Source organism: Peromyscus maniculatus, chromosome 18, assembly GCF_049852395.1.
Source record: "Peromyscus maniculatus bairdii isolate BWxNUB_F1_BW_parent chromosome 18, HU_Pman_BW_mat_3.1, whole genome shotgun sequence".
Lineage (NCBI taxonomy): Eukaryota > Metazoa > Chordata > Mammalia > Rodentia > Cricetidae > Peromyscus > Peromyscus maniculatus.
The window spans coordinates 4,591,054-4,616,118 of record NC_134869.1 but is presented as its reverse complement, the minus strand read 5'-3'; the positions used below and the strand labels follow the sequence as shown (position 1 = coordinate 4,616,118).

The following is a 25,065-nucleotide window of genomic DNA, read 5'->3' as shown; positions in this document are numbered from 1 at the left end:
GATGCCTCTCCATACCAATATTGAACTCTGACTTGCCACTACATTTTCCTCAGTCTATGTTTCAAGGATTGGGTCATCATACTCTTTCCATGAATTGTTTGCTTTCAATATCTGAGAGCTTACCTGGTCTTAGTGGCTCCAACCAGACCTGTCCAGAGCTAGGCACATCTTCACTAACAACCTCATAGCTTGAGTTAGCTCTACTGCCACTCTGGGGGAATCTTCATAACTAACTATGTGACTTTTCTTAGAGCCCACCAATGTCTACAAGTCTGAGGATTTCCCTAGGGGATTGTTCACTTCAGAGGTCTCATCCCTACTACTCCCCATTGTCCTAACCTCATTTCTAAGCATTCTTTCTTTCTCAAATTATTGATTATTAATTTTAAGGAGGGGAAAATCCAACCCTGGATAGTGCATGCAAAGTGAGCTTTCAACTTCATTTAGATAAAGTTTCTAATGAAGCAGAGGCCTAGATTTCTGGCTTTGGAAGGAGGATTATTACTAATGGCTTCTATTGTGAACCCAGAGGCTCCTGAAAATGGCAACTTGGATTCAAGTCAGTTTTTGGTAAGGTATGTAGAAGGGATGAAATAGGTATACCAGTTGACATCAGCACATGGACATTCTACTGTATCCTGGAGAGCCCTGACATTCCATGTGATGTCACCAGTGTTGTGGCAACACCAACTGTCATTGGGGCATTTGTGCAGTGTCTTGTGTTTCACCTACAGACATGCTGTCTAGACTGAACAGGATTGTTGGGAGACAGGATGGAGAGCACAGGGAGACCAAAGGGAAGCAGAAGGAAGATGGCCTTCAGTTTCCATGTCACACATCAAGAAACAAATGGTTCTGGGGAAAGCGCAGTGAGTCCTGGGAAAGGGATGGGGAGCTTCCTGAAGGAGGATGGCTTGAGCTGATCCTTCCAGGAGTGGGGCTAAGCAGGTGAAAATTTCTGAGAAGCAATGGGCCTATTTTAGTCCTCAGAGTTCTTCAAGAGCAGAACAAAGTTGAGGATTTTCAAGGTTAGTTTGGCAGAGAGCCAGGGATGGTCAAGGCTGCAGCTGCTCTGTTGAGGGCCCTCTGCTTTCACTGGGAAGGAAGCCCAGAGGGACTAAAGAGGTTTCAGTACCAGCCCAGCAACTCACCCACACTGGATGTCTTTTGGTGTGTGTCACTAATAACAGAGAGAGTAATGTCCCCTGGCCAGAGCTAGAGGCTCTCACATTTTAAATAACAACCACTAGCAGGGCAGGAACCACCAAGTATTGCTGCATGTCAGTGACCCGTAAGGTTTCTGAGTTCCTTTCCTCTCACTAGCCAGTCATCTTCCTTCTACCTTGAGTGCAAAATGGGACATCACTCTTCCTGTAAGTATTTATTCTTGGTGTCAGAGGGCTCACCTGTGGATGCCCAGTCCTTAGGTATTTTCAGTCATACCTTTCAATAGTTGATAACACCTTTGCTAACATCATGATAGTTAGAATGTATTCTGCTGAAGCTTTTGGCAAAAGTTTCATCATTACCTATATGACTTATCATTTTTTCTGACAGGACCCACATAATCCTCCACCATCCTCATACATTGTAACTGCCTCATGGATATTCTCTAATGCGTTTGCTCACCTTGTGGAACTGATCTTCCTTCCCCATTATCCTGAGCTAATTTCTTAGCATCCTTTATTTCTCATCTTATTAGTTAGCATTCTTCAGGATGAGAAGAGCCATTCCTGGGCAGTGTTTGGAAATTGAGTCATACCCTCCACACACGATGAACTATTGAATTAGAATGAACTAGAATGAATCAGTGAGATCTCTGGATTGGAATGATGAGGTACTGAAGGCCCTGCTCTGTCCCAGGGAAGGCTGCTGGAAAGGGCAGCTTGGCTTTTGGTGAATTGGAGAAGAGTTTGTTATCAGATAGGTGATGACATTAGCAGTGACCCTAACAGTCTCTTCTCTGGAAATTCTATTGCATCCTGGTGAGTCATTGGCATCTTTTGTGAAATCACCAATGTTGTGGCAATGCCAACTGCCCTTGAGGCATTCATTAAGTACTTACAGGGTTCTGCAATTGACATGTTGGCAAAACTGAGCACACTGATTGGCATTGAAAGCCCTGGTTTTCTAAGCAGGAGTTGATGCCAGAATTGGTCCTTCTCTTAATGGGGTTCAGTAGCTGTGATCATCTGAAGCAATGGGCCTATGCAGCTTATCTGGGTTCCAAAAGAGCAGATCCAAAGTGGAGGATTTCTGAGGGCAGAGGGCCAGGAAATGTCAGGGATGCAGCTGCTGTGGTGGGACTTTTTCAGTTCATTATGATAGGCAAAGAATGCTAAAGGAGGCCCAGAAACAATAATGAGGTATCAGGGTAGGATGTTGCTGCACTTTATTTTCAGTGGATTTCTGTAGGTTTCATGGATATCTGATATAAATACCAGGAAGGGAAACTTTCCATCCATGTACTTAGGTCTGAGACATTCAGTTGCTTTAAGTCCTGCACACAGGTTATCAGGGAAGAGCTGCAAAGCACCAGGCAGTCCAGGACTTTCTTGCATCACATCAGGTATCGGCTGACAATTCCAAACCAACATGGTTAGCCTTACTTATGCCTTTCAGGGACAGTGGGGCTGCAGTAGGGCCTGAGGCATATATCTATCCTCAGAGATTGGAGACAGACACATCGCTTATGGACCCCAGTTTAAGGATATCTGTTCTGATATTTGAGGGCTTCACTGGGTGCCATGAATTTTCCTCTCCCTTAGGCCTCCTCTTGGGACTCCACATGATCTCTCTTGGCCCTATGCCATTCATCTGTACAAATTCACTGTGTTTATGTACCTACAGGGACTACTAGGAAGGCATCATCCACACCCTTCTTCCTCACTGCGCAGGAGCAGCAGCTGAACCAGGAGGATAAACTGACCCTTCAGCTACAGATGATGACCAATGAGAGGAATGAACTGCTGGAACTCCTGGCCCTTTATAACAACAATGAGTTGAACAACAGGTATTCATCATGCCCTTTTCCCTGGTGACTGTCTTGACCCTACTGTGTCCTGAGTACATCTGAGAGGCAGAGCCGAAGCTTGTATAAGTGAGATAGGACATAGGCTGTTCTGATTCCTCCAGATGAAACCCAGAGCTTGTGGCCTGAATCACAATCTACAGAGAGGGGCAGTAGGGTGTAAGATCACAACATGCATTTTAAGAGGCCCTGACAGGCATTGGCTTTTAGGAGATGCTCAGTGCTCTGAATTGATATTTAGTTTTGTTTTTTGCTATGGGAGCAGCTTGAAGGGCCTGGTGGGCCTACTCAGTCCTTGTGTGTGTGTGACCAGAAGGCCTGGAATTCATCTCTGCTCCTCTTAGCTTGTTTCTTATACTATGAGACAATGCCACCTGCTGTGGATATTGTTCTATATAAATAAAACACTGGTGGCCAGTGACGAGGCAGGAAGTAGGTGGGACAAGGAGAGAGGAGAATTCTGGGAAGCGGAAGGCTGAGGGGAGAGACACTGCAGCCACCGCCAGGAGAAGCAGCATGTAGAGACTCTGGTAAGCCACCAGCCACGTGGCAAGGTATAGATTTATAGAAATGGGTTAATTTAAGATAAAAGAACAGTTAGCCAGAAGCCTGCCACGGCCATACAGTTTATAAGTGATATAAGCGTCTGAGTGATTATTTTATAAGTGGATTGTGGGACTGCGGGGCTTGGGGAACCTGGAGAGAAGCCTTCCAGCTACAAATGGCGCCCAACGGCTCGAGCTTCCACCTTAAACCTGAGAATATTTAATAACCAATTCTAAACAGAGCCAAAACCAGGTTCCTGCTTCTTGTCTCATATGAGCAGCTAGACGGCGCAAAACGCGGGTTTGAACACTGGCGGGTTCCTGGCGTGTGCGTCTGACCGGCAGTATGGCGGGAATGAGGCATCTGCCAGCGGCACATTAAGCTGTGTGGTAGATTTAGTCTTTACTATTATTAAAAAAAAAAAAAAAAAAAAAAAAAGAGGTTTCTGGGCTACACGCTGCTTTGATAAAAGCTTAGACCCACTATTTCTGAGACTTGATGACTCCCAGAGCTGGCGGAAAATGTACCACTGCCATGTTGGGCAGCTAAAGTGGGTGGAGCCAGCAGCCACAGCGCAGTTTCAGTCTTAGAATGGTACAGTTTAAAGCAATAGGCTCAAGGCTCAAGGTAATATAAAAAATAAGCCACGTAACGATGGCTACCACACAGAGAATCTGGATTATGTTGTCTTTGATATTTGTAACTGAAGAAAAACATTTGATTACAAAAGCTGTTGAGTTATGCCAAAATGTATATTTTAAAGGTACCTTGACTTCAAAATTTGGATGTAAGGATATGTTGCTTTGGAAAAGAGGTTCTGCTTTTGTTTCCACAGAAAGCCAGAGGCTATGGATTTGTTCCAGATTAAGATACATCAGGTTTCAACAGCCAAGACCCCCTGAAAGGTCTCCGATGACACCATGGCCCAGATGATCCAGCATCCAGAGCGGTTTCAAGGCAATTGGTTCAAAGAATACAGCCTCACGGACTACCCCATAGGTCTAAAATTTTCTTTGCATCCCCATAAGATACAGCGCCCCCCTCCAGCAGGAAGTAGTAAGAGATGCTACGCCCAAATTCCCAAATATACCAAGCTGGCTTTAGAGGTGGAATTGGCTCACTCCCCCTCTAAACCCAGACATATTGCTTTTAAAAAAAAAATGGTTAGGCAATTCTTGTGTCCCAAATCAGAAGAGCCCTCTGGTGTGGGACAGAGAAAACCAATATTTTTATTTAAAACAGATTGATTATAAATGTGATCTCTTTCTAAAAAAGAAAAGGGGATATAATATAGATATATAGGAGGATATAGAGATGATAAGATAAAAGGATAGATTAATTAACCTACTTTTAAAGAACAACTTGTTTAAAATGTTTTACATTGGTATAGATTTTAGTTTATGTTTAAAATGTTTTACATTGGTATGGATTTTAGTTTATTGATACAAACTTGAAGTTAATATTGTTATACTGTGTATATATATATTTCTATTCTTGTTTGAGGTATTATGTTTATGTAACTCATTTAAAATTGTAATGGATAATTAAAAAATAGATTAATAATTAGTCATCTATGATAATCATATCTGTAGCCATGTTAGTTAAGTTTTCTAGGTATACATAGATATATTTCAGATAGATAGGTAATCTTCAAACACTTCATAGACCTAGAGAATATGGCATTTAAATAACTTAAAATTCTGTTGATGTGAGACACAATTGCTCCTGGCTGCACCAATTGATCCCAAGAGAATGTTGGGCTTCTAAGACATTTCCATTTGGAAGTTTGTCTTTTTGGCACAAAATGGCCTACTGGGCAAAGAACTGCCCTTGCCTTGATGGCTGACAGTACAAATGCAATGCTGTCCTTTCTGGACAAGCGGGACACAAGGAAAGTGACCACTGTACTCTGCCAAGACAGGGTAAGATGGTCTCTCAAAATTCCTGCTTCTGAAAATGGTCTGTCAGATATTCTAGGCCTGTAGCCAATCTGAATGCACCAACAATGCTGAGAAACATTAGGTGACTGTCCAGGCTGCCAGCTGTCTTGGTCTATTTTTGCAAGATTCCCGAAAGTTGCTTGCATCCATCTACCATTTCTCAGGTACCATTATGTTCCTTCTCAGGTCTTTGATGTGGTTGAAAACTAGATAGTTGTAATTTCCTCAGTTATGATAAAAGATAAGTTAGATATAAAACCTTAAACTCACAAATATAAGATAGATAGGACATCTTCTTTAATATTGTAACTGTAATTCTTGCTCGATAATTGTTTTGTTATATGTAATTTTGCCATGTTAAAGTTAAAACCTTCCTTTTTAAAAAAAAAGAAGAAAAGGGGAAGTGCTGTGGATATTGTTCTATATAAATAAAACACTGGTGGCCAGTGACGAGGCAGGAAGTAGGTGGGACAAGGAGAGAGGAGAATTCTGGGAAGCGGAAGGCTGAGGGGAGAGACACTGCAGCCACCGCCAGGAGAAGCAGCATGTAGAGACTCTGGTAAGCCACCAGCCACGTGGCAAGGTATAGATTTATAGAAATGGGTTAATTTAAGATAAAAGAACAGTTAGCCAGAAGCCTGCCACGGCCATACAGTTTATAAGTGATATAAGCGTCTGAGTGATTATTTTATAAGTGGATTGTGGGACTGCGGGGCTTGGGGAACCTGGAGAGAAGCCTTCCAGCTACAGCCACCTACCTGCATTTCTCTGACATCCTAACTGTGTGTGGGTTCATGTGTGTGAAGTGCTCTCTAAGGGGTCCAAATGTTGCAAACATGGCAGTGGCAGGTCTTGCCCTTTTCACTTCCCTCTCCCTTGATAAGCCATTAGATTACATTCCTAAATTTAATCCCCAAAGTCCATTCCCTTTAGGGGACACTGACTCATTCTTGAAACTAAGCACCAAAGTCCAATAATCAAAATTTATTACTTGGCTACACTGAGATCCAATCAAATCTCAACAACTCACCCTAGCACAGATTAACCTTTTCTACCTAAAAACCCACTGCTGTGCTGCTTGCTGTCTGCCTTTTCGTGATCCAGAGACAGGCTCCCAACGCCATGCTTACCCTGCTGGGGTAATAAATCTCCTTGTGCTGAGGATTGTGTGTCTGAGTGTGTTGTGTACTGTCTAAGAGGCTCCCTTACAGTGTGTGTGTGTGTGTGTGTGTGTGTGTGTGTGTGTGTGTGTCCTTTCAGATCCTGAGAGTCAGAGATTGATAGTAGGTCTGAATATTCACATGTCTCAAAGATTTCTGGTGATGTAAGTGCTGAGGCCAGGGAGCCCCACATTGAACATCACTGCTCTCAGCCTTTGTGCTCATCCTGGTCCCTCATTGGAATCCCCTTGGGTGTTTATAAAGCCATCTGAATGTAGTGCCTCCCCCATGGCAATACAGATCATGAGTTCTGGGTATCCTTGTAAGGAGAAAGAATCTCTGTTCTCAAGACAGTGGGAATGTCGTTGCAGATTTCAGATACACCCCCATCTGTGGCACAGACTGCTCAGACCTTCTTAGCCAACTAGTCTGCTCCTAGAGGTCTACTGAGGGAGCTCATGTAGCCCTGTCTCCTTCCCTATTGACACCCAACCTTTCCTGGCCCTGGGACAGTAAGGCATAGTCTAATACACATCAGGAGGTCCAGTATATAGAATTCAGGGTGTGACATCCAGTGGACTAGGGTAGTATAAAACAGAACCTTAATGCATGTGGTCCCTGCCGCCTGTTTTCATGGGGTTCTTTGCTCCTGGGGCCATGCCCTACCACAGGCTGAAATCTGAGCTGGAGATGCTGAAAACACAGCATAAGAAGGAGATATCAGATGTAAAGAAATTCCGCAAGGAGATTTATGAGGCTTCGTACAAGTGCAAGGAGCTGAGTGAGCAGACCAACTCCTACCGGTGAGTGCCTAATTTAGATGGGACCCCTAAAATTGTTAAGGACTGCTTCTGGTAGTCTGAAGTTTTTCCAGACCTGCCTGACCCAGCTGTCAGGAGGAATCTGTCCCACCTACCTCCTGAAGCCAAATGCTCCCAAAGACATACACAGAGGCTTATAGTACTTATAAACTATATGGCCAATGGCTTAAGTTTCTGGCTAGCTAGCTCTATCATCTTAAATTAACCCACTTCTATTAATCTATGTTTGCCACATGGCTGCTGCATAGCCAGGCTGGCATGTTGCTCCTTGGGTGGCAGCTGGCATCTCCTCTACCTCTGACTTTCTTCTCTGTCTCTCCTGGATTTTTCTGCCTGTCTCCGTACTGCCTTGCCATAGGCCAAAGCAGCTTACTTATTAACCAATGGGAGCAACACATATTCACAGCATACAGAAGACATCCCACAGCATCTTCTTCCCTTCTTCACCTTTGAACAAAGGTGGGCTGTGGTTCTAGACTGTTTACCTCTTAGCGGGAGCCTGCCTTATAGCTCTTAGACTTCTGCCTCCTAAACTGAGTTCTCCTAAGAGTGAAGAGTCTGAGAGCCCCTCCCAACATTTTCCTGTCAACTTCTGGAGCTTCTAGAGAGAAAACATGGTTTGCACCATGAATGTTTTCTGTGGCTCTGGCAGGAGCTTACAGAGCTGGTTTCTATGGGAAACATGGATGGAATGTATTCCCATTGGGTCCTCTGTCCCCCTTAGGGCATGGTTTTCCTCTACCTACTCATGTTTCCCCAATATGGTGAACAGTTAAGCACCAGGGTGTGTGTGGAGGAAGTGGGGGATCCAGTTTTCATAGGTACATGGATGCCTTTTGCTGGCAGAGTATTCAGAAGTAGTTTGAATCTTTCTGTAATTTGCCTATTCTCTGGCTTTGGCCTGCACTTGAGTGATGCTGCCATGGCTAATGCCGGTTCCTGCCCAGGGTTCATGGGGATGGGGACATGGGACCTTGCAGGAAGGATGGTATTAGGAGGCAGGAGGGGAGGATGGAGGTAGAGCTCATCATTTTTGGTGACATTTCAGCACCCTCTACAGTCAGCTCCTGAGTGAATGGACTCAGCTCAAGGAAAAAGTGAGCATGTTGAAAAAGAACAACAGAAAGCTGCATGGGGAGCAGATTTTACTACAAGAGTCCTGCAAGGAGGCAAGGAGGCTCTGTGAGGAGGCCCATGAGAAGATCTATGACCTCTGCACAAAGCGGCAGCAGGTAGGTTGAAGCAGCAGGGCCAAGATGCCCACCTGTCTAACCATACACACACATGCACACACTCATGTAACCCTCTACTCACTTATCCAAGTGACCCATCCCATCCAATAGTTCATTTCTGTGATCATTCACAAGTCTTTCTGAGGAGTTAGCCTCTTGGAAGGCACTGCATGACTCCCAAGGAAACCCTATTGCTCTGCTAGAAGCTGCAGTCCATTGAGGAAGATGGGTCAATCACATGTCACTCACCTATGTGTCAGTATGGTAGGAGCGGTGTTATGATGGGAGTCACTTAGGGAGTAGCACAGCGATCCAAGTGAGTGAGGTCAAGGGTCTGGGTCTCATTTGCTTGGCAGGGGTCATATGAGATCAGAGGCAGGAACAGCATGGAAGGAGGAACGTCCCCTACAAAAATCAAGCAATGGATCTATTTTAAAATTAATAAGTAAAATTCTTTTCTTTCACGGCATAGAAGTAACTTCCCAGGAAATGTCTGGTTTGTCTTACTGGCCTCACACATGGAACCTGACATTTTGATGTTCACTCTATCATATTTATAGCTGTGTCTTAGGAAAGACTCCTCCTAATAGTTGTATAGAATATTGCATTTCAGGAAAGTGCTATGGGTGAACTAAGTAGCCTCCTACTGACTAACTGGGGCTGTTTTCACATCATATGCACTGTAATCCAGTCAAAAGTTGTTGGGTAATGACAATGGTGATTTCCATTCTCAAGTGCAATCAATGTCTTTTGTGTCAGAATCTGGGCAGGTTTAGTGAGGAGACTATGATGGGTCAACTTGGATCTATCAGGAGGCTTCATGTCCAGCCCTCTTCCATGAGCACTTGGTCTTGTGTGGTCAAACTCACTTGTGCAGCGGTTGCTATTTATCTGTACAATCAGTGAGTCTGCTATAAAAACTTCCCTAGGAGGGGAAACAAGTTCAGGCCAGGGCAGAAAAGCCTGGCTGTGTCTAAGAAGCTTGTAGACAACAGGGAGGACCCACTACCTCTCCCTGTAGTACAAAAGGAGTTGCAACATTCCAGCCTCCTCCCTTCCCCTTCTGGGTTCAAGAGGTGTGTGTGTGTGTGTGTGTGTGTGTGTGTGTGTGTGTGTGTGTGTGTGTGTGTGTTTTCTTATGTGTAATTTTGTGGGTATGAAAATATGTGTTTGAGCCTCTATGTGTATGTTCACTCACTGACGGAACAATGGAACATCTTTAAGAATGGTGGAGACAGATTTGAATGAGAAAGTACTGTGCCTAATCTGGTTAGTACCACTTTGCATCAGTCAAAGAACAGATGGTGTTGTCCATTACTCTGCATGTCCACACAGCTAACTGCAACAAAACACAGAAAACTGATGAAGGCTAAAACTTTTCAGGTATTTTTAGGTTTTTCAGGAAGAGGCAGAATTATTTATCTGCAAAGAAATCCTCTCGAGAAAAACAATAGGGTCCATAAAGGTGAGAAAGAAGCTACTGAGAAGAGGAAAGGCTGCCTGAGGGTTTGTATCCTTCTCTGCTCTGGGCGAGTGGTGGCTGACCACTGATGACTTCCCTGCATCCTGTTTTGTTTTTCTCCTCATTGTCTGCTGCCATTTTCCTTGCACCTTTCCCTAACCTTGGTACAGCTAACCTTGTCCTTGGAGCTTGGCCTGGATTTTATTCTCTGAGGAATTCTGAACTGCAGAGGTGCTTGTGGCTGCATCTCAGCCCAGCAAAAGTCGCACAGCTACGCTGAGGTGTGAGAAGAGGCTGTCTCAGTGCACCCCTTAGGCTCATCACACTCTAAAGCACCCACTCAATGTTGTCTCTGCAGCACTCAGAAACTGCTTTTATTCCAAACTTCTTCATACTGAGTTAAAATTGGCCTGATGGAAGGTTGGAAGAAATGAGAAATATCATATATTGGTAGGAGTATAAGATGTTGTAGGCCTGTGAGAAGCTCTTTAAAATTATTCAGAATGTTGAATGCAAACTCCAAGTGGACCATTGATTCCAGAGTGGAAAGTAGGTGTCCACAGAGAAGAGAGGACAACAGGGTTACAGCAGGACTCATCAGAACACCCCCAACTAGAAACTACTCAGATGCCCATCCTTGATGAGTGCAAACATACAATGTGGTCCATGGAATATAGTTAAACATGGAATAATACATGCAATCCTTTCGCTGAGTTAGTCAACCTTCTGTTACTCAAAGAAATCCCTGACACAGTCATCTTACTTGGAGGAAAGGTTAATATAGACTCCTGAGTTTAGAGATTTTCTAGTTTCTGAGCATGTTGCTTTGGGCCTAAATTGAGGCAACCTGTGCTTTAGAGAGCTTCTTTAGGAGGAAGCTGCCCTCCCTGGAGGCACTGGGAAGCGTTGAGTGAGAGCGAGGGGCTGGCCCATTGCCATCCAATGGTCCTGTGCTGGGGAACTAAGCCTTCAATTCACAGACTGGAGAACTTGCTAGGAGAGCTTGGGTTACTGGTAAATGATCCCTGGGGTTCACCTGTCTGTGTACAGGTTTACAAGGCAAGCATTACATTGACTGATCTGCACATTGAATTCTTCTCCCAGATCACCAGGCATGCATGTGTTATACAGACACACAGGCAGGCAACACCTACACATATAAAGTAAAAATAAAATGAAAAATTATCTAAACAGAGTAAAAGTACACAATCTTCTCCACATCACTGTGTTCAGAGCATCTTGCGTTTTCCTTTCTCTCTACTACAATATGGGTAGAGAGGCTGTGGGTTAATGAGAGGTCACTTTCTTCTACATAGTATCCCAGGTGATCTCATATTACATCAGTGTTATCTGGTAAAGCAAACATGGAGACAATGTAGTGTGCTTGTATGTGTGCATCCATGTACATGTGTGTGTTCAACTGTGTGTGTGTGTGTGTGTGTGTGTGTGTGTGTGTGTGTGTGTGTGTGCATGCTTCTATATGTACAGGGGTGCAGACAACCCTCTCCTAAAAACACAATCTTCTAATGAACAGGAACATCAAAGACTTGAGGAAGATCTTCAGTCCCTGATGAAGCAGAAGGAGCTGCTCACCAGGCAAAGGGACTTGGCAGCAAAGCTGCAGCATCCCTTCCCTGTGTCCCAGATGAGGTAGGAGCCCAGGATTCCAGAAGCAGGTGGATCAAGTGGGTCCACTGTACCTGGATCTGTGTCCTCTTTGAGTTTCTGTTCAATTGGCAAAGCTTCCAGCCACAGCCAGGAAGAGAACACCTCAGAGTGTCATTGCTGACTCAGTCAATAGGAACTTATATCCAGGAAGCAATATGCTTCCTCCTTGGTCTTATGGGGATTGTGTCCCCTTCTTCCCGTCTGAGAACTCTAGTATGCTCCGAGTATCTCAAATCTAACATTAGATCTCCCAAATATTCCCATGGCATCCAGAAACCTAGAAGGGGAATCATCAATCATGAAGGAAAGTGTGTTCTCCTGCAACTTTATTTTCCATCAGGAACATCACATTTAGAGATAAGTGTCTACCCTTTGGCAGATTTGAATACAGCACACTTCTGCTGATTGCAGGCTCTCTGCAGTGTTTATCAGTTTCTCATGAGAAGATTTACTCTGGTCATGAGTAGGAGTTGACAAGCTAATCCCATGCAGGGGGATGGGCTGTAGGATTAATCAGAGCCTTCTCTGCATTGCTGTGTAGGCTCCACTAGAGGGCAGGCATAGAATTTTTCAGGAGGTTCTCATTCACCTGCTATCTAATCAAGGCCAGCAACATTTGTCCTGACCTATCGCTCAGACCTTCTCATACTGATATTTCTCCAAAATAATGTCTTTGAACTGTTGGAGAAATATGCTGTTTCTTCTAAACCAGCACAGTGTGTATTTTCCAGTTCAACTTCTAGCAGTTTTTGAAAGTTGAGAAAAAAAAAATCCTGCCCAGGTGCTCTCTGACCCTTTTCCCTTGGGGAAGCAGGGAATGAGCTCAGCTGAGAGGTAATGCTCGATTGTCTAGCTGAGTAGATCTGGTGGGGGCTCAAAAGCTGACATGGCAGGTCCTCTCCAGGCTTGTGTCCCAGCTGCCTTTCTTCCCTAGGTTTGAAAACCTCCAGCAGGAACTGGAGCAGACCACAGCCCAGGATGAGAGCCTCCTGCAGATGGAGCTGCTGAAGCAGAAACACTATGTCTCAGGCAAGTCAGCCACCATTGAGCCCCATCCCCAGCAGCCAGGGTGTTCATGGGTTGTGTTTCCTTCCTTAACTTTTGTTTACTAGGAATGAATAGGCCCTGATTTTCTTGCCATGAGCAAAGCAAAACTGTTTCTGAATCATATTTTCTTTTCTGATTTTTCCCTGACAGTACCTGTTAAGGAGACTGGGAAGGGTGGAAGAAGCCAAAGACACCTTGAAGGCATGACATTCTACACTCCAGGTTCAAAGCCTCTTCAGAAAATTCCACCTCTTTTCAGCTGTGAACTCACTAGTGAGGCAAATATCAACCTACCATGAGTCGGTCCAGCCACAATCGGATCCACATCTGTTGGCTCACTATCCCCAGATAAAAGTTTGTGTAAAAACAAGTCTAATATACTTAGAGAACACAACACAAATTACTAAGAACCCTGACTCCATATGTGATGGAAATCTGACAAGGAATATGGTGTTAATGTCACACCGCCATCCAGACAGACCACACCAAAAGCATAAGATTCTCTCTAGTACAATCTTCAAGCTGATGCCATGTCATGGGCAAGTGTTGCTGAAGATAATTCACTACAGAGAATATGCCAGTTCCTCACCTCTTTTGCTCTTCCATAATGAAATTCCAAAGGAAACTGAAATTTCCTGGTTTTTTTTTTGGTTTATATCTTAGGATATTTATGCTTTGGTTTTTGGTTTTCTTCATTTTTGTTTAAGGTTGTGTTAATTTTTGTTATACTTTTATTCTTGTCATTGGTTTAATAGTTTGCTAAGGCTATATACTATGTATAATGACTCCTGTTTTGAAAACTCTCATTGAGTAAAATGAATGTATTTTATGAATAAAATAAATTTCAAACTTTTCACTCTAAGACTCTTCTTTACTCAGATGAGGTTTCACACGCCTGCAAACCCAGAAATCACAGGCTTGGATGTATCTCAGTAAGTTCCAGGAAACTTGGGCTGCACACAGATTTCCCAGCCATGGGCCTCAGGGCTACACAGGGGGATGGCGACTTGGATGTTGGTGTATAGCATACCTCATGGATACCCACTGCATAATAGAAAAATTAGACATATTGTATCCTTGAGGTCATATATTTAGCTATGAGTAAAATGTTGTACACTGTACACACATGTTCACGGAACTTCATGTAGACCAAATTAAAGCGAAACACAAGTATATTGTTCCAGGCCTCTCAGGAAATGAGAACGCTCATTAAACTTGTATAAAGGAAATCAGGAAGTAAAAAGAAATCTTCCTCTGGTTTTCTTGAAATATATCATGAGTGATAAGTGAACAGCAGCGCTGATTTCCTGCAAGACAATTTAGGATATTTTGTGGCGCTTTTGTTTATACTTATGGGTGTTTTGCCACCACATACATGCAATTCCCACAAAGGCCAGGTGAGGGCAGATTCCACCTGCACTTTAAGTTAAAAAGGTTCGTTAGCTGTCTGTCCTGTGATTCTTCTGAGACAGGAATAAATGTTCTTAATGGATGAGCCATCTCCACAGTCCCTGCATTGACTCTTGTTCTCCCAGCCCTGTGTGCTGTATTAGGTGGATTGGATCACTCCCAACCAAAGACTGAAGTTTATTGAAAACTATAGGGACAGGCATGCTAATTGTCTTAGGCTGCCACACATCCATTCAGGGCTCTCATAGGTTCAGGATCCTGCCCCAGTCACTGACTGTGAGAATGGAACAAATTTGCTAGATCTCTTCTAGGCTGACAACACCTATTAAGCCTGTCTGTTGTAATAAAAGTTGAGAAGACCCTCCTGGGGGCGGAGGTAGGATGAGGAATCCCTCTTGATGGTCTTGATAAGCAATGTTGGGAGGAGCCTCATGACTAGGTGGAGTGGATGGAGTCTGTGTCAGGGGCCACATGTCTCTGGTGCAGAGTGATTCTGTGCAAAACTAAAAAAGGAGAGAAGTGGTTGAAGCTGCTCTTTTACCACAGCAGATCTCAGATCATATTGAGAAAGTTCTTCCAGAGACTGATTTACTCTGGTGAAGCTCCTCTGGAATAGATCTGACTCCTGTGACTGACAGTGAGGCAGAGATTTAATGTGTAAAGAAAGTTATCCCCTGGGTCTCCAGACTGGAGCTCTCACATCAAGGGTAAGAAGAACCTACTGTCCTCTGATCTTCCTGTGTGTGTGGGAGGGGGTGCCAGGTCTTACCCCAATGAAGCTAAGACATCTGGTTTTTAATTCCTCACGTAAGCTAGAATCTCTCCATCTCATATAATTACTCATTTAATTAGATTACTGTGTGTTCCGTTTGAGAAATTTCAGACTTGTGTTATTTTACTTTCTCGCCCAGAAGGTATAGAAACCTAGTAGGCCAGCATCAAATCATCACCTAAAACACAGGTTAAGGGAATGTGACCATGTGGATTTATAACTGAGATAAGGCTGTTGTGAGACCCCAACCACTCTAAAAGTTCTCTACCTGGCTGGTGCATTGGTCATGGTTCCATTGGGATAACAACTTATTGAATGAATTTCTATATATACAGAGGCTATTTTTTAGAATGACTTAGAGTCTGTGCTCCAGCTATTTGAACATTGGCTGGCTATGATGACAAAGTCCAAGAATCCAGCAGTTTCTCAGTCCACTACACTTGATGTCTCACCCATCAGTAGTATAGTCTGGAATCCCAAAGAAGTTGGCTCCAATGCCAGTGACGGAATGAACTTGCTAGCAAGGTGAGACCAAGCAGCTAAAGAGCAAAAACTCCCTTCTTCCATTTCTTTATATAGGCTTCCAGCACAAGGCCTGGCTGATTACAGGTGGGGTTTTTGGGCTTTAAAACATCTGAGGTAAAGATGTTTCTTTCTCCATCAATATCTAGATTAAGGGAATGTCTTCCTTATGAAAAGATCTGATTACATGTATATCTTCTGTCTTCAAATTAAGCAAGAATACCTCACACGTGTGCCCCTTCATATTTGGGTTTTGCTTAATTGCAGATGTAGTAAATTTCACAACCAAAAGGAGCCATCACAACTTCACCCCATGTCAACTTGACACACAATTATATCTTTTTATGTCATGATTAATTTCCAAATGGAAAATAACCAGGTCATAATAATGCCTAAACATGATATCATTATTCCAAGTACAAGGCAAATACATTATGTAATAGACCAGCTCAAAATTATGCCTAGCATGATTTAACTATCCCTGTATAACTGCAAGCACATTATAAAGTTAGAGTAAGTGGCAATGTCCCTTGAGGGACAATTTTTAGTATCTCAAATTTAAATATGATAAACATCAATATTCTTCCTTCTTTTGTAATGAATGTTTGTATTTATTTATTTTTGTTTTTACATCCTAACCAAAATTTCACCTCCATCCTCTCCTCTCAACCCTCCACCCACCTCTACTCTTCCTGATCCACACCCATTCCTCCTTCTCTTTCTTCTCTTCAGACATGGGCAGGCCTCCTGTGAATATCTGTCTGCCATGTTATATCAAGTTGTGGTGGGACTAGGCATGACCTCTTCTATTAAGGCTGGATGTAGCAATTCAGTAGGAGAAATGGGGTCCAAAAGCAGGAATTAGAGACAAGCCTTGCTCTCACTGTTAGGAGTCTCACCAGAAGACCAAGTTATACACCTGTAAAATATCTGCAGAGTGCCTAAGTCAGTCCCATGCAAGCTACCTGGTTGGTGGTTCACTATGAGCCTAGGTTAGTTAGTTCTGTGGGATGCTTCTGGGGCTCCTGATACCACTATCAAATACAAAAAATTAATTGTTTATTCACTAATTTACATGCATTGGTATTTTTCCTTCATGTATGTGTGAGGGTGTCGATTCCTCTAGAACTAGAGTTACAAACATTTGTGAGCTGCATAGATTTTTTCATTATTTTAAAAATTAATTATTTCATATGACGGGTGTATAGAAATCTACCGATCAAATTTAAAATAGTAAAATATATCCATTTACTTATTTTGAGAGGGGGAAATACATACATACATATGACAGAGAATGAACATACACAACACATCATGCCATTTTGACATTCTGTTCACATGGAGGTCAATGAACAAATTAGGAGGAGTAAGCTCTTTCCTTCCACCCAACTGGGCATCTCAGTGGCCCCTTCCCTGGTACTTTCCATGATCAACTCATGGATTTCTGCCTTAGAGGGTTTTCTTGTGGTTCTAAAAGTTAGAAAATATTATTATTAAAGTGCATTGTGAAAAATTTGAGCTGAATTTTGTTTCAAATGAATGACACTCTTAATAAAAGCTCACTGTAGTGGGAAGAATTCTTGATGGGATTAGGGTTGCTGTGTGTCTAGCTTGAAGAAACTGCTGATTCAGAGTAATTCATGGGAAAAGGCAAAAGTGAAGTTACTCTGCCATGCAGGTGAGTGAGTTCACTGGAAATAACCAGTGAAAAAGCACCAAGGAAGGTTCCAGGGTGAGTCATCGAAATGCCATGTTCCTTCTTGGCATTGTGCCTTTGAGAGTCTATCCTATGTGCCCCGTGAACTTCCCTGGTCTAAGGCTATTGGTCATTTGTGCTCTGAGACCACTGTGGACAGTTCAGGTTTCAGCATTTAACCAGTTTCAGCAATCATCACATACTTCTCTCAATACAACATTCCTACATGGATCAAAATCTGCAAGGCACTTCAGAACTTAAATAGTCTTTGTGGTTACTTCATGTTTTAGAATACTAATGTCTCAAAGACTTAGTGAAAAACATTCCACTTAGATGAAGTACCTTGTACATTTCAATCTCTAAATACATTTAAAACAAGAATCACTGAAAAGTTGATGCAAAATGACATGCACAGATCATGATATACTGAGATGCATCTTTAAATTTATATAAATGTTATACTTCAGTATCAAATATGAGCACAGTCATTAATTATACCCAGACTTTTGCTTTATTTCATACTTGTTGGCATTCAGAATATGCTATATCAAAACATGGGGCTTGACATAGGAAGTTCTTTGATTGGATGAATGAATGTGAGGAAGGACTCATATCTTCCCCTGAAACTGCTCATAAAACCTAGAAAGGACTTCCTGACAATTTCCTGAAGCTGGTCAGAAGCACCACATGTCTCTCCATGGAGGAAAGGTGCAGGCTCATATCTGAAGACTGATAAAGGCACACAGAGAGGACATGATCCAAAAGCCTTCACTATTTGCCATTCATCTGCTTGACTCCTATTGCTTTCATTTTGACACACGTTTCATTACATTCCACTTTCCATCAACTCTAGAATAAACTCTCTGGTCTACTACATGCTCTAAGAGGCACAGTGCTGGCCTTGAGCAATGGTGAATGCCCATAGCTCAATGTCATGCCACATGGGTGAAATGACTGGGACCACCAGGAGTTGAGTATCAGGAAAGGCCTCCGAGGTGAGAAGGGTAAGGGTATTGGGAAACATGGGAGATACATAAAGGCATCATTTTTGTGGTATGGAAGGAACTCTAGTGAACATGAAGGCTGTAGCCCACTCCAAGGACCATAATAAAATCTACAGTAAGGGCCCATAATTTTGGGGCCATGGGTACCTCTGTTCCTACACATTGAAGAATTTGGGGACAGAAGCCTAATATGAGACCAGATGAGTGTTTGGAAGACTCCCTTTCTTTGGTAGCCTTGTTCAGGTCTCTAGCTGGACTGATGCCCGTTCACCATCTCCATGTTCTCCATGGGTCATTCTGACCTGCGCCTGGGATGGCACCCCACACTAAACTAAGGAGTGTTCTGGGGTAGCGGGGTGTCACTTGGGACAGTTTTTGGCAGGAGTTTGTGAAGCTCGTGGTGACTGCCATTTGAATGAGGCATGGGGACTCTTGGAGATGGATTAATCCTGTTTGCTTGCTCTTCCTGTTGAGACTTTAGGCACAAGTGAGATGTTGGTGTCAAAGGCTTTGTTCTTGTCTTTCACACTTGGAAGCCTGACTAGGGGTGGCATAGACCAGAGAATGAGACCTGTTCAAAGACAGTGCTTTGCTCACTCAATGGCTGGGCATCAATACTATGTGCTTTTATATTTAATTAATTTGATAATGATTAAGTGAAGTCAAAATGTTGCTATTAATGTACATTTAAAGTACCTGACTCTTTAAGTTGTAAATTAGAATATTCACTTTATATTATGTGAAAATATGCACATTTAAAGATCACTTCTTAAGCACAGGATATTCTATGTAATGACAATTAATTCTGGATAAAAGCAATCTTAAAAAAAGTTATTATATGTCTAAGCAATTTTTGGGTTTTTTTCTACCTTAGGAAGACTAATCACTTGTCACTTACTGATATGTTAGCATGGAAGGAGCAGTGTTATGATGGGAGCCACATGGGAGTAGCACAGAGATCTGATTGACTGAGTTCAAGAATCAGGATCTCATTTGCTTGCAGAGGTCATATGAGATCAGAGGCAGAAACAGTATGGAAGGAGGACCGTCCCCTACAAACGCCAAATGACTGGGTCTTGTGGACATCTTTTTGGGTGTCATATGGCATTTTACCCTCTTGTTCCCAGACTGCCATGGCGTTCTCTTTACCTGGTTAACCTCTTGGTTCACAATGACAGAAACTAAGTAACAGCTTGTCAATACTGTTTCCTGTGACTGGCATTGGCCAGTTCTCCCATCCTGGATCTTACACTCAGAAGCTCACTGGATGACCAGGGATGTGGCCAGGGCTTATGACAGGCAGGAGTGAGGGTGGCAGATTTGAGATTTTAAGAGAATAATTTCTCCAACTACACCAACATAGCCTGCAGAAGCACAGCATGTTTCCCCAGGCATGTTTAGTCTCAAAATGATGGAAATCAGAACTGTGGGTCTCACTTGAAACAGCTAGTGTGAGGAGTCTAAATTCAACTGGTAATGCCATCCTCGTTCAGTTGATGTCCTCCTCATTGCATTCTGTTCACTTATGATTTGATGTGTGTGTGTGTGTGTGTGTGTGTGTGTGTGTGTGTGTGTGTGGTGTATGCATGCGTGAGGGTGCACACATTTGTTTGTTTGTTGGAAGGCCACATCAAGTGACCTCTGTTGCTTTCTCCCTTATTCCCTTTAGCCCAGGTCTCTCACTGAACCTGAAATTTTCTCTTCTGGCTAAGCTGGACAGCCACAGATCTTTGGAGGATCTCCCGACTCCTCACAGTAGAGCTTCCTGTCTTTTTCTGTCTCATCTCATTACTAAATGATACATTTGGTCAGAAAAAGAACTGACTTGCTGGTTTCTCTTAATTTTTACACACTTTTAATACTTTGGAATTCATTCATTTTGTAATAAATAGCAAAAATCAAACAATGGAGCTATTTGAAAAATCAACATAGACTTTTCTTTCACAGCATAGAGGTAACATCCCAGGATATTTCTAGTTTGTCTTACTGGCTACACAATACGGAACCTGACATTTTGATGCTCACTCTATCATGCATATGACTGTGTCTTAGGACAGATTCCTCCTCATAGTTGTATAGAGTGCGCATTTCAGAAAAGTGCTGTAGGTGACCTAAGTAGCCTCCTAGTGACTTCCTTGGGGCTGTTTTCATATAATATGCACTGTAATCTGGTCAAAAGTTATTGGGTAATGACAATGGGTGACTTCCATTCTCTGGTCTATCACTGTCTTCTGTGGAAAAGTCTGGGCAGGTTTAGTGAGGAGTCTATGATGGGTCAACTTGGATCTGTCGGGAGGCTTCATGTCCAGCCCTCTTCCATGGGCACTTGGTCTTGTGTAGTCAAACTCAGTTGTGCAGAGGTTGTTACTTTTCTGTACAATCAGTGAGTCTGGTGATAAAAACTTTCCTAGGAGGGGAAATAAGTTCAGGCCAGGGCAGAAGAGACTGGATGGGTCTGAGTCTTTTAGATAGCGGGGAGGACTCACTACCTCACCCTAGAGTAGAAAAGGTGCTGCAACATTCTAGTCTTCTGCCTTGCTCTCCTGGGTACAAGAAAGGTATGTGTGTGTGTGTGTGTGTGTGTGTGTGTGTGTGTGTGTCTGTGTGTGTGTCTTTGTGTGTGTGTATCTGTGTGTGTCTGTGTGTGTGTGTGTTGTATGTGTGTGTCTGTGAGTTGTCCTTAAGTGCATCTTTGTGTGTATGGGAATATGTGTTTGAGCCTCTATGTGTATCTTCACTCACTAAAGGAGCAATGGAACATTTTTAAGAATGATGGAGACAGACTTCAATGAGAAAGTACTATGCCTAACCTGGTTAGTACCCCTTTGCATCAGTCAAAGAACTGATGGAGCTGCCCATAATTCTGCATGTCCATAAAGCTAACAACAACAAAAGACAGAAAATTGATGCAAGGTAAAAGTTTTTCAGGTAATTGTAGAGGCAGAATTATTTATCTGCAAAGAAATCCTTGGGAGAAAAACAAAGTAGTGGGGTCAATGAAGGTGAGAAAGAGGCTACTGTGAGGCAGGAAAGGTGCCTGAGAGTTTGTGTCCTCTGTTCTGGGTGAATGGTGGCTGACCACTGATGACTTCCCTGCATCCTGTTTTGTTTTTCTCCTCATTGTCTGCTGCCATTTTCCTTGCACCTTTCCCTAACCTTGGTTCAGCTAACCTTGTCCTTGGAGCTTGGCCTAGATTTTATTCTCTGAGAAATTCTGAACTGCAGAGGGTCTTGTGGCTGCATCTCAGCCCAGCAGAAGTTCCACAGCTATGCTGAGGTGTGAGAAGAGGCTATCTCAGTGCACCCCTTAGGCTCATCACACTCTAAAGCACCCACTCCATGTTGTGTCTGCAGCACTCAAAAACTGCTTTTATTTTGAACTTCTTCATACTGAGTTAAAATTCATCCTGATGGAGGTTTCGCAGAAATGAGAATTCTCAGATATTGCTAGTAGTGTAAAATGGTGCAGCCCTGTGAGAAGCTATGTACAATTATTCAGAAAGTTGAACTGCAGACTCTAGGTGGACCATTGATTCTAGAATGTAAAGTAGGTATCCTAGAGAATAGGGGACAATAGGGGTACAGCAGGACTCATCACAGCACTCCCAACTAGAAACTATTCAGATGCCCATCACTGATGAGTGAAAACATGCAATCTGGTACACGGAATATTGTGAACCTTGAAATAATACATGCAATCATTTGGCTGAGTTAGTCAACCTTCTGTTACTCAAAGAAATCCCTGACACAATCATGATACTTGGAGGAAAGGTTAATATAAACTCCTGATTTTAGAAGTTTTCTAGTTTTCTGAGCTCATTGCTTTGGGCCTAAGGCAACCTGTGGTTTAGAGAGCTTCTTTGGGAGAAAGATGCCCTTGAGGAAGCATTGTGTGAGAGCAAGTGGCTGGTCCACTGCCATCCAGTGGTCTTGTGCTGGGGAACTAACCCTTCAGTGCACAGACTGGGAACTTGCTAGGAGAGCTTGGATTACTGGTCAAAAAACCCTGGGGTTCACCTGTCTGTGTACAGGTTTATAAAGTAAGTACTACACTGACTGATCTGTCCACTGAGTTCTTCTCCCAGGTCACCAGGCATGCATGTGTTATACAGACACACAGGCAGACAAAACACCCGCACATATAAAGTAAAATGAAATGAAAAAATATCAAAACAGAGTAAAAGTACACAATCTTCTCCCCATCTCTGTGTTCAGAGCATCCTCTGTTTTCCTGCCTCTGGGATGGAGGATGGGTAGAGAGGGTGTGGGTTAATGAAAGGTAACTTTCTTCTCCATGCTATCACAGGTGATCTCTTCTTACAATAGTGTTATCTGGGAAACTAATCATGGATGCAATGTAGTGTGCTTTTATGTGTGCATCCATTCACATGTTCAAGAGTGTATACGTGCATGCATGCATGCATGTGTGCGTGTGTGTGTGTGTGTGTGTGTGTGTGTGTGCTTGCACGTGTGTGTATTTAAATGGTGCACACAATCCTCTCCTAAAAACACAATCTTCTAATGAACAGGAACATCAAAGACTTAAGGAAGATCTTCAGCACCTGTTGAAGCAGGAGCTGCTCACCCGGCAAAGGGACTTGGCAGCAAAGCTGCAGCATCACTTCACTGTGTCCCAGATGAGGTAGGAGCCCAGGATTCCAGAAGCAGATGGATACAAGTGCGTCCACTGTACCTGGATTTCTGTCCTCCTTGAGTTTGTATTCAATTGGCAAAGCTCCCAGCCACAGCCAGGGAAAGAACATCTCAGAGTGTCATTGCTGACTCAGTCAATAGGAACTTCTGTCCAGGAAGCAATATGCTTTCTCCTTGGTCTTATGGAGATTGTGTCCTCTTCTTCCCTTCTGAGACCTCTAATATGCACTGAGTATCTCATCTCTTAGATTAGATCTCCCCACAAATATGCCTGTATTAGCCAGGAACCTAGAGGGGATAATCAATCATGAGGAAAGTGTGTCGTTCTGCAACTTTTTTTTCCATCAGGAATAAGACGTTTAGAGATAAGTGTCTACCCTTTGGCAGATTTGTATCCAGCAGTCTCCTGCTGATTGCAGGCTCTCTGCACTATTTATCAGTTTCTCATGAGAAGATTTACTCTGGTCATAAACAGAGTAGGAGTTGACAAGTTAATCCCATGCAGGGTTCTGAGCTGTAGGAATAAGCAAAGCCTTCTCTGCATTGCTGTGTAGGCTCCACTAGGGGGCAGGCATAGAGTTTTCCAGGAGGTTCACATTCACCTGGTATCTAATCAAGGCCAGGTACATCTTCCCTGACCTGTGCCTCAGACCTTTGTCATAATGATATTTCTCCAAAATGATATCTTTGGACTGTTGGAGAAATGTGCTGTTTTATCTAATCCAGCACAGTGTGTATTTTCCAGTTCAAGTCTACTAGTTTTTAAAAGATGAGAAAAAAAATCCTGCCCAGTAGCTCTCTGACCATTTTCCCTTGGGGAAGCAGGGAATGAGCTCAGCTGAGAGGTAATGCTCGATTGTCTAGCTGAGTAGATCTGGTGGGGTCTCAAAAGCTGACATGGCACGTCCTCACCAGGCTTGTGCCCCAGCTGTCTTCCTCCCCTAGGTTTGAAAACATCCAGCAGAAACTGGAGCCGACCACAGCCCAGGATGAGAGCCTCCTGCAGATGGAGCTGCTGAAGCAGAAACACTATGTCTCAGGCAAGTAAGCCACCATTGAGCCCCATCCCCAGCAGCCAGGGTGTTCATGGGTTGTGTTTCCTTCCTTAACTTTTGTTTACTAGGGATGAACAGGCCCTGATCTTTCATGCCAGTGGCACAGCAAAACTGTTTCTAAATCATATTTTCTTTACTGATTTTTCCCTGACAGCACCTGATAAGAAAACTGAGAAGGCTGGAAGAAGCCAGAGACACCTTAAGGCATGATATTCTACACTCCAGGTTCAAGGCCTCCTCAGAAAATGCTACCTCTTTTCAGCTTTGAACTCAACAGTGAGGCAAACATCAACCTACCATCAGGCGATCCAGCCACAATATCATCCACATCTTTTGGCTCACTATCCCCTGAGAAAAGTTTGTGTCAGAAATAAGTCTAAGATACAGAGAACACACAACAAATTATTAAAAGCCCTGACTCCATATGTGCTGGGAAATCTGACAAGGAAGACTGTGTTTATGTCACACTGCCATCTAGACAGACCACACCAAAAGCACAAGAGTCTCTTTACTGCAGCGCTGAAGCTGACGCCATGTCATAGGCAAGTGTAGCTGAAGATAATTCACTACAGAGAATAAGGCAGTTCCTCACCTCATTTGTGCTTTCATAGTGAAATTACAAAGAAAACTGTAATTTCCTTAATATTTTTGTTTTATATCTTGGGATATTTATGCATTGGTTTTGGTTTTCTTCATTTTCATTTAAGATTTTGTTAATTTTTGTTATTACTCTTATTCTTGTCATTGTTTTAATAGTTTGCTAAGGCTATACACTGTATATAATGATACTGTTTTGAAGGCCCCATTGAGTAAAATGAATGTATTTTATGAATAAAATACAATTTCAAACTTTTTATTCTGAGACTCTTCTTTAGTCAGGTGAGGTTTCACACTCCTGTAAACCTAGAACTCACAGGCTTGGATGTATCTCAGTAAGATCCAGGAAGCTCAGGCTGCACAAGGACTTTCCATTCATGGCTCTCAGGGCTACACAGGGGGGTGGCACCTTGGATATGGATGGCATAGCCCACTCCATGGATACCAAC

The 25,065-nt window shown here is 43.0% G+C and overlaps 2 protein-coding genes across 29 annotated transcripts in view; one reads left to right on the top strand and one right to left on the bottom strand.

The window, feature by feature from the left end:
• LOC143269220 (uncharacterized) overlaps nucleotides 1-25,065 on the bottom strand; it is a 304,878-nt gene that overhangs the window by 83,725 nt on the left and 196,088 nt on the right. For 26 of the 27 annotated variants that reach the window (XR_013045631.1, XR_013045652.1, XR_013045633.1 and 23 more), the window contains one exon: nucleotides 8,980-9,135. The exons of the other annotated variant lie outside the window; for it this stretch is intronic. The gene's annotated coding sequence lies outside the window, so the exon portion shown is untranslated. The remainder of the gene's footprint in view (nucleotides 1-8,979; nucleotides 9,136-25,065) is intronic. 27 annotated transcript variants of the gene reach the window in all.
• LOC121826614 (disks large homolog 5-like) lies at nucleotides 672-24,875 on the top strand. 2 transcript variants are annotated; one of them, XM_076554233.1, is made up of 7 exons: nucleotides 672-869; nucleotides 2,851-3,013; nucleotides 7,349-7,480; nucleotides 8,547-8,730; nucleotides 11,727-11,842; nucleotides 23,893-24,004; nucleotides 24,174-24,875. In XM_076554233.1, the coding sequence occupies exons 1-6, from the start codon at nucleotides 737-739 to the stop codon at nucleotides 23,981-23,983; spliced, it is 819 nt and encodes a 272-aa protein (XP_076410348.1). In that variant the 5' UTR covers nucleotides 672-736; the 3' UTR covers nucleotides 23,984-24,004; nucleotides 24,174-24,875. The 2 variants fall into 2 exon arrangements, with proteins under 2 accessions (XP_076410348.1, XP_076410347.1); XM_076554232.1 differs by lacking the exons at nucleotides 23,893-24,004; nucleotides 24,174-24,875 and adding exons at nucleotides 12,795-12,889; nucleotides 13,058-13,763.